Here is a 10,406-nt window from a genome sequence, read left to right as displayed (position 1 = left end):
AGCGTACCTTACAGTCAACATTCCCTCTAAGCTGCGTGCGTAGCTCATCCTGGACTGCCGTGCAGACGAACTATCAGCCAACGCAGAGAAGCACGAGATGGAAAAAGAATTCATCTTTCTATTTACTGTGGTAGTCTTGATCGAATCAACACAATATTAGCCACTTTCTAATGTAACAAACACAAAACGAATTATGCAAGAGATTGCGTTCTGTGTACAACACATCGGAGTAGGATTGACAGGCACGACTCAGGCACACTCTACACAGAGCGGCGCGCCATAACCAATCAGAGCTGCAGTACATAGATGGAACCTTTAGACTAGAACAGGGAAAAAATGATAAATGAAGGATGAGGGGGGGAAAGGATAGGTATAAAATGAACAAGGGCCGGGGCTTGCGATGTAATCTCAGTCATCATTGGCATTTCTCCAGTGCTCCAGAGTACTCAAAAAAGCCTTAGAACTAACAGCCACAGCAAATAGACCATTGCCATATATGGATCTGTGCCATTCACTTTGAACTGGACTGTGTTTACAGCATGAGCGGTCGCAATTAGATGCGCTTGATTTGAGATCAACGTGAGAGCAGAATGTAGCCACGTATGCACATTAGTTAACATCCTTTTCTAGTTGGTGCGTTATTAGCCCAGTTATAGCTAGTTTTTCTAGTAACCAATGGGGGAGTGGTTGCATCCAGCAAAACATGTGCATTTCTACCCATTTATGAAAAGCCAGTCAGGAATAGAGCTTTTATTTTATGTCTTAAAGGGGCAGAGTTATATTTTGAGACAGCATTTTTAATCCTAAGTAGAAACTAGGCATAATTTGTCTGATTCTCTGTAATAATGGTATGGGAACAATAATACCTTTTATTTTGTAAAGTGGGTTCTTGCATCAAACACAACAATATGTTCAGTCACCTTCACTCACGTGGATAAACAAGTTAATGCCATGTTAATATGTTAATGTTAATATGCTAATATGTTAATGTTAATATGTTAATGTTAATATGTTAATGTTAATATGTTAATATGTTAATGTTAATATGTTAATATGTTAATGTTAATATGTTAATATGTTAATGTTAATATGTTAATATGTTAATGTTAATATGTTAATGTTAATATGTTAATATGTTAATGTTAATATGTTAATATGTTAATGTTAATATGTTAATGTTAATATGTTAATCTGTTAATGTTAATATGTTAATATGTTAATGTTAACATGTTAATATGTTAATGTTAATATGTTAATGTTAATATGTTAATATGTTAAATATGTTAATATGTTAATATGTTAATATGTTAATGTTAATATGTTAATATGTTAATGTTAATATGTTAATATGTTAATATGTTAATATGTTAATGTTAATATGTTAATATGCTAATGTCATGCCCTGCATGTTTTCCCCAAAGTCTCATGGAAAGCAAGTCTACATTGAACACCACACATTTTAAGGCTGAATGATCGAATAGCTATTTCCATGTTAAAATGTTATGGGTTGCTACTGTGTAGTGGTAGTATTATACCAGTACTGTGTAGTATTATAACAGTACCTTGTAGCGGTAGTATTATAACAGTACTGTGTAGTGGTAGTATTATACCAGTACTGTGTAGTATTATAACAGTACCTTGTAGCGGTAGTATTATAACAGTACTGTGTAGTGGTAGTACTATAACAGTACTGTGTAGTATTATAACAGTACCTTGTAGCGGTAGTATTATAACAGTACTGTGTAGTGGTAGTACTATAACAGTACTGTGTAGTATTATAACAGTACCTTGTAGCGATAGTACTATAACAGTACCATGTAGTATTATAACAGTACTGTGTAGTATTATAACAGTACCTTGTAGCGGTAGTACTATAACAGTACCATGTAGTATTATAACAGTACCGTGTAGCGGTAGTATTATACCAGTACCGTGTAGTATTATAACAGTACTGTGTAGTGGTAGTACTATAACAGTACCATGTAGTATTATAACAGTATCTTGTAGCGGTAGTATTATACCAGTACTGTGTAGTATTATACCAGTACCTTGTAGTATTATAACAGTACCCTGTAGCGATAGTACTATAACAGTACATTGTAGTGGTAGTATTATAACAGTACTGTGTAGTGGTAGTATTATACCAGTACTGTGTAGTATTATAACAGTACTGTGTAGTGGTAGTATTATAACAGTACTGTGTAGTATTATAACAGTACCTTGTAGCGGTAGTACTATAACAGTACCGTGTAGTATTATAACAGTACTGTGTAGTATTATAACAGTACCTTGTAGCGGTAGTATTATAACAGTACTGTGTAGTGGTAGTACTATAACAGTACTGTGTAGTATTATAACAGTACCTTGTAGCGATAGTACTATAACAGTACCATGTAGTATTATAACAGTACTGTGTAGTATTATAACAGTACCTTGTAGCGGTAGTACTATAACAGTACCATGTAGTATTATAACAGTACCGTGTAGCGGTAGTATTATACCAGTACCGTGTAGTATTATAACAGTACTGTGTAGTGGTAGTACTATAACAGTACCATGTAGTATTATAACAGTATCTTGTAGCGGTAGTATTATACCAGTACTGTGTAGTATTATACCAGTACCTTGTAGTATTATAACAGTACCCTGTAGCGATAGTACTATAACAGTACATTGTAGTGGTAGTATTATAACAGTACTGTGTAGTGGTAGTATTATACCAGTACTGTGTAGTATTATAACAGTACTGTGTAGTGGTAGTATTATAACAGTACTGTGTAGTATTATAACAGTACCTTGTAGCGGTAGTACTATAACAGTACCGTGTAGTATTATAACAGTACCTTGTAGCGGTAGTACTATAACAGTACCATGTAGTATTATAACAGTACCGTGTAGTATTATAACAGTACCTTGTAGCGATAGTACTATAACAGTACATTGTAGTGGTAGTATTATAACAGTACTGTGTAGTGGTAGTATAATAACAGTACTGTGTAGTGGTAGTATTATAACAGTACCGTGTAGTGGTAGTATTATAACAGTACTGTGTAGTGGTAGTACTATAACAGTACTGTGTAGTATTATAACAGTACCTTGTAGCGGTAGTACTATAACAGTACCATGTAGTATTATAACAGTACCGTGTAGTATTATAACAGTACCTTGTAGCGATAGTACTATAACAGTACATTGTAGTGGTAGTATAATAACAGTACTGTGTAGTGGTAGTATTATAACAGTACTGTGTAGTGGTAGTATTATAACAGTACTGTGTAGTGGTAGTATTATAACAGTACTGTGTAGTGGTAGTATAATAACAGTACTGTGTAGTGGTAGTATTATAACAGTACTGTGTAGTGGTAGTATTATAACAGTACTGTGTAGTGGTAGTATAATAACAGTACTGTGTAGTATAATAACAGTACTGTGTAGTGGTAGTATTATAACAGTACTGTGTAGTGGTAGTATTATAACAGTACTGTGTAGTGGTAGTATTATAACAGTACTGTGTAGTGGTAGTATAATAACAGTACTGTGTAGTATTATAACAGTACCGTGTAGTGGTAGTATTATAACAGTACCGTGTAGTGGTGGTATTATAACAGTACTGTGTAGTGGTAGTATTATAACAGTACCTTGTAGCGATAGTACTATAACAGTACATTGTAGTGGTAGTATTATAACAGTACCGTGTAGTGGTAGTACTATAACAGTACCGTGTAGTGGTAGTATTATAACAGTACTGTGTAGTATTATAACATTACCGTGTAGTGGTAGTATTATAACAGTACCGTGTAGTGGTAGTATTATAACAGTACTGTGTAGTATTATACCAGTACCGTGTAGTATTATAACAGTACCTTGTACCGTGTAGTATTATAACAGTACCTTGTAGCGATAGTACTATAACAGTACATTGTAGTGGTAGTATTATAACAGTACTGTGTAGTGGTAGTATAATAACAGTACTGTGTAGTGGTAGTATTATAACAGTACCGTGTAGTGGTAGTATTATAACAGTACTGTGTAGTGGTAGTACTATAACAGTACTGTGTAGTATTATAACAGTACCTTGTAGCGGTAGTACTATAACAGTACCATGTAGTATTATAACAGTACCGTGTAGTATTATAACAGTACCTTGTAGCGATAGTACTATAACAGTACATTGTAGTGGTAGTATTATAACAGTACTGTGTAGTGGTAGTATAATAACAGTACTGTGTAGTGGTAGTATTATAACAGTACTGTGTAGTGGTAGTATTATAACAGTACTGTGTAGTGGTAGTATAATAACAGTACTGTGTAGTGGTAGTATTATAACAGTACTGTGTAGTGGTAGTATTATAACAGTACTGTGTAGTGGTAGTATAATAACAGTACTGTGTAGTATAATAACAGTACTGTGTAGTGGTAGTATTATAACAGTACTGTGTAGTGGTAGTATTATAACAGTACTGTGTAGTGGTAGTATTATAACAGTACTGTGTAGTGGTAGTATAATAACAGTACTGTGTAGTATTATAACAGTACCGTGTAGTGGTAGTATTATAACAGTACCGTGTAGTGGTAGTATTATAACAGTACTGTGTAGTGGTAGTATTATAACAGTACCTTGTAGCGATAGTACTATAACAGTACATTGTAGTGGTAGTATTATAACAGTACCGTGTAGTGGTAGTACTATAACAGTACCGTGTAGTGGTAGTATTATAACAGTACTGTGTAGTATTATAACATTACCGTGTAGTGGTAGTATTATAACAGTACCGTGTAGTGGTAGTATTATAACAGTACTGTGTAGTATTATACCAGTACCGTGTAGTATTATAACAGTACCTTGTAGCGATAGTATTATAACAGTACTGTGTAGTGGTAGTATTATAACAGTACCTTGTAGTGGTAGTATTATAACAGTACTGTGTAGTATTATAACAGTACTGTGTAGTATTATAACAGTACCGTGTAGTGGTAGTATTATAACAGTACTGTGTAGTGGTAGTATTATAACAGTACTGTGTAGTATTATAACAGTACCGTGTAGTGGTAGTATTATAACAGTACTGTGTAGTGGTAGTATTATAACAGTACTGTGTAGTGGTAGTACTACACGGTACTGTGTAGTGGTAGTATTATAACAGTACCTTGCAGCGGTAGTATTATAACAGTACAGTGTAGTGGTAGTATTTTAACAGTACCGTGTAGTATTTTAACAGTACCGTGTAGTATTTTAACAGTACCGTGTAGTATTTTAACAGTACCGTGTAGTATTTTAACAGTACCGTGTAGTATTTTAACAGTACCGTGTAGTATTTTAACAGTACCTTGCAGCGGTAGTATTTTGACGTTGAAGTCCTCCAGCATAGAGAGGGAACTGATGATATCCATCTCCTCCTGAACCGCAGGTGGACAGTCTGTGATCAGCTTCAGACACGCCCTGAAACACACAACAACCAATCAGACACGCCCTGAAACACACAACAACCAATCAGACACGCCTTGAAACACACAACAACCAATCAGACACGCCTTGAAACACACAACAACCAATCAGACACGCCTTGAAACACACAACAACCAATCAGACACGCCTTGAAACACACAACAACCAATCAGACACGCCTTGAAACACACAACAACCAATCAGACACGCCTTGAAACACACAACAACCAATCAGACACGCCTTGAAACACACAACAACCAATCAGACACGCCTTGAAACACACAACAACCAATCAGACACGCCGTGAAACACACAACAACCAATCAGACACGCCTTGAAACACACAAACCAATCAGACACGCCTTGAAACACACAACAACCAATCAGACACGCCTTGAAACACACAACAACCAATCAGACACGCCTTGAAACACACAACAACCAATCAGACACGCCGTGAAACACACAACAACCAATCAAATCTTAAATATTTTCTGAGGTTTGCAGAATAAACCCCATAACTTTAGAAACAGATTGTAGAAAAAAAAATTAACAGAATAAAGAAAGTTAATAAATATATAAACCAGGTAGCCATACAGAGACAGACGAGGTATCAGAAGAAAACAACACTTCTAAGATTGAAGCTTCACCATTTATCTCCGAACATTGGCTTTCTGCTGATTCACCAAGCTTCTATGGACCTGCGTCCCAAATATACCTGCGTATATTCCCTATATAGTGCACTACTTTTGACCAGGACACTGACGAAATCAGCAGCTTAAATACTGCTTATGAAGCATTTCTACTGACTAGAGGAGGAAAGGAGAGGGGAGTCTGTTCACTATATCCTCTGTAGAGTCCCAACCAACCAGAGGTTCTGGTTTTCAGGGTACATGGAAAGACGGCCTGTGACGCGACTTCCCATTTTGGAGGTTAACAAGGTGACATCTTAACTCCTCCTCCTCAGGGGATTGGTTGGAACAGCGCAGAAGAGAACCTCCCCCCTCAGGGGATTGGTTGGAACAGCACAGAAGAGAACCTCCCCCCTCAGGGGATTGGTTGGAACAGCACAGAAGAGAACCTCCCCCCTCAGGGGATTGGTTGGAACAGCACAGAAGAGAACCTCCCCCCTCGGGGGATTGGTTGGAACAGCACAGAAGAGAACCTCCCCCCTCAGGGGATTGGTTGGAACAGCACAGAAGAGAACCTCCCCCCTCAGGGGATTGGTTGGAACAGCGCAGAAGAGAACCTCCCCCCTCAGGGGATTGGTTGGAACAGCACAGAAGAGAACCTCCCCCCTCAGGGGATTGGTTGGAACAGCACAGAAGAGAACCTCCCCCCTCGGGGGATTGGTTGGAACAGCGCAGAAGAGAACCTCCCCCCGACAGCAGTTTTTCCTCTTCTCGTCAAGACCAGTATGTTGGAGATGTTTCCACCTGCTACACTAGGTGAGTGTTTCCCTAGAACCCACACAACAATAACCCAGGAAGTACCGACCAGACCATCAACTAGAAAACTCACCGGGAAGAACGGTAGTGTCTGTGTGAGAGACACGGGGGACGTTCCATCGGTTACAATTAAAGACTGATGACCCTGCCTGGCCGACAGACACACCGTCCTTTTGAGATACATAACAAGCATTAACACGCGTCTTCAGAAAAGTGGACAAAACCACCCTACTCACCGTGCCAGTTCTATACAAGGGTCGGTGAGGGTGGTGGAGGAGTTGAAGTATTCCCTGGCAGCAGCCAGAACCAGCTCTACGGCTGTGTGGTAGTTGACCTTAGCGCTCACGCCGCCGCGACCCCGGTCTCGGTATGACACACCGACCGGAACCACGTCACGGCTGACCGCTGAACAGTGTATCAGCTGACCAGCCAGGACGACGTTCTCCGGACGGCTACTGCACAGCAATGACTCCACAAATATCTGACAGGGAGGGGGGAGATGGGTAAAGACAGGGGGAGACGGGTAAAGACAGGGAGGGGGGGAGACGGGTAAAGACAGGGAGGGGGGGAGACGGGTAAAGACAGGGAGGGGGGAGACAGGTAAAGAAAGGGAGGGGGGAGACAGGTAAAGACATTAGTAAGGAACTCCCCTCACCTGGTTGTCTAGGTCTCAGTAAGGAAATCCCCTCACCTGGTTGTCTCAGTAAGGAACTCCCCTCACCTGGTTGTCCCAGTAAGGAACTCCCCTCACCTGGTTGTCCCAGTAAGGAACTCCCCTCACCTGGTCGTCTAGGTCTCAGTAAGGAAATCCCCTCACCTGGTTGTCTCAGTAAGGAACTCCCCTCACCTGGTCGTCTAGATCTCAGTAAGGAACTCCCCTCACCTGGTTGTCTAGATCTCAGTAAGGAACTCCCCTCACCTGGTTGTCTAGGTCTCAGTAAGGAACTCCCCTCACCTGGTCGTCTAGGTCTCAGTAAGGAACTCCCCTCACCTGGTTGTCTCAGTAAGGAACTCCCCTCACCTGGTTGTCTCAGTAAGGAACTCCCCTCACCTGGTTGTCTAGGTCTCAGTAAGGAACTCCCCTCACCTGGTCGTCTAGGTCTCAGTAAGGAACTCCCCTCACCTGGTTGTCTCAGTAAGGAACTCCCCTCACCTGGTTGTCTAGGTCTCAGTAAGGAACTCCCCTCACCTGGTTGTCTCAGTAAGGAACTCCCCTCACCTGGTTGTCTAGATCTCAGTAAGGAACTCCCCTCACCTGGTTGTCTAGGTCTCAGTAAGGAACTCCCCTCACCTGGTCGTCTAGGTCTCAGTAAGGAACTCCCCTCACCTGGTCGTCTAGGTCTCAGTAAGGAACTCCCCTCACCTGGTCGTCTAGGTCTCAGTAAGGAACTCCCCTCACCTGGTCGTCTAGGTCTCAGTAAGGAACTCCCCTCACCTGGTTGTCCAGGTCTCAGTAAGGAACTCCCCTCACCTGGTCGTCTAGGTCTCAGTAAGGAACTCCCCTCACCTGGTCGTCTAGGTCTCAGTAAGGAACTCCTCACCTGGTTGTCTAGGTCTCAGTAAGGAACTCTCCTCACCTGGTTGTCTAGGTCTCAGTAAGGAACTCCCCTCACCTGGTCGTCTAGGTCTCAGTAAGGAACTCCCCTCACCTGGTCGTCTAGGTCTCAGTAAGGAACTCCCCTCACCTGGTCGTCTAGGTCTCAGTAAGGAACTCTCCTCACCTGGTTGTCTAGGTCTCAGTAAGGAACTCTCCTCACCTGGTTGTCTAGGTCTCAGTAAGGAACTCTCCTCACCTGGTTGTCTAGGTCTCAGTAAGGAACTCCCCTCACCTGGTCGTCCAGGTCTCAGTAAGGAACTCCTCTCACCTGGTCGTCTAGGTCTCAGTAACCCCAGAGTGAATGTCCTATTGTAGTAAATCGTGAGAATGTATGGGTTACCTGGTGACAGGTGTCAGGTAGGAGACAGGTGTACACGCTGCGCTGCATCTCCAGCAGGTCCTGTAGCACCCCTCTCCACACAGCCTCACTGACAGGGGGGGTCCTGGACACATAATATAACCAATCAGTCAATATATTCATCTGTAGCACACCTCTCCACACAGCCTCACTGACAGGGGGGGTCCTGGACACATAATATAATCAATTAGCTAACCAATCAGTCAATATATTCATCTGTAGCACACCTCTCCACACAGACTCACTGACAGGGGGGGTCCTGGACACATAATATAATCAATTAGCTAACCAATCAGTCAATATATTCATCTGTAGCACACCTCTCCACACAGACTCACTGACAGGGGGGGTCCTGGACACATAATATAATCAATTAGCTAACCAATCAGTCAATATATTCATCTGTAGCACACCTCTCCACACAGACTCACTGACAGGGGGGGTCCTGAACACATAATATAATCAATCAGTCAATATATTCATCTGTAGCACACCTCTCCACACAGCCTCACTGACAGGGGGGTTCTTGGACACATAATATAATCAATCAGTCAATATATTCATCTGTAGCACCCCTCTCCACACAGCCTCACTGACAGGGGGGGGGGTCCTGGACACATAATATAACCAATCAGTCAATATATTCATCTGTAGCACCCCTCTCCACACAGCCTCACTGACAGGGGGGGTCCTGGACACATAATATAACCAATCAGTCAATATATTCATCTGTAGCACCCCTCTCCACACAGCCTCACTGACAGGGGGGGTCCTGGACACATAATATAACCAATCAGTCAATATATTCATCTGTAGCACACCTCTCCACACAGCCTCACTGACAGGGGGGGTCCTGGACACATAATATAACCAATCAGTCAATATATTCATCTGTAGCACCCCTCTCCACACAGACTCACTGACAGGGGGGGTCCTGGACACATAATATAACCAATCAGTCAATATATTCATCTGTAGCACCCCTCTCCACACAGCCTCACTGACAGGGGGGGTCCTGGACACATAATATAACCAATCAGTCAATATATTCATCTGTAGCACCCCTCTCCACACAGCCTCACTGACAGGGGGGGTCCTGGACACATAATATAACCAATCAGTCAATATATTCATCTGTAGCACCCCTCTCCACACAGCCTCACTGACAGGGGGGGTCCTGGACACATAATATAACCAATCAGTCAATATATTCATCTGTAGCACCCCTCTCCACACAGCCTCACTGACAGGGGGGGTCCTGGACACATAATATAACCAATCAGTCAATATATTCATCTGTAGCACCCCTCTCCACACAGCCTCACTGACAGGGGGGGTCCTGGACACATAATATAACCAATCAGTCAATATATTCATCTGTAGCACCCCTCTCCACACAGCCTCACTGACAGGGGGGGTCCTGGACACATAATATAACCAATCAGTCAATATATTCATCTGTAGCACCCCTCTCCACACAGACTCACTGACAGGGGGGGTCCTGGACACATAATATAACCAATCAGTCAATATATTCATCTGTAGCACACCTCTCC

The 10,406-nt window shown here is 41.7% G+C and overlaps 1 protein-coding gene across 1 annotated transcript in view; it reads right to left on the bottom strand.

The window, feature by feature from the left end:
* The window catches only part of nbas (NBAS subunit of NRZ tethering complex), a 400,078-nt gene that overhangs the window by 274,435 nt on the left and 115,237 nt on the right, over window positions 1-10,406 (bottom strand). Inside the window, exons 29-31 of the mRNA XM_071412456.1 lie at window positions 8,833-8,935; window positions 7,132-7,376; window positions 5,328-5,440 (exon numbers count right to left, since the gene is read on the bottom strand). Of these exons, the coding sequence (XP_071268557.1) occupies window positions 5,328-5,440; window positions 7,132-7,376; window positions 8,833-8,935 (461 nt within the window). The remainder of the gene's footprint in view (window positions 1-5,327; window positions 5,441-7,131; window positions 7,377-8,832; window positions 8,936-10,406) is intronic.

The sequence above is a fragment of the Salvelinus alpinus genome, chromosome 8 (genome assembly GCF_045679555.1).
Source record: "Salvelinus alpinus chromosome 8, SLU_Salpinus.1, whole genome shotgun sequence".
Lineage (NCBI taxonomy): Eukaryota > Metazoa > Chordata > Actinopteri > Salmoniformes > Salmonidae > Salvelinus > Salvelinus alpinus.
This window is presented reverse-complemented; position numbering and strand designations above follow the sequence as displayed.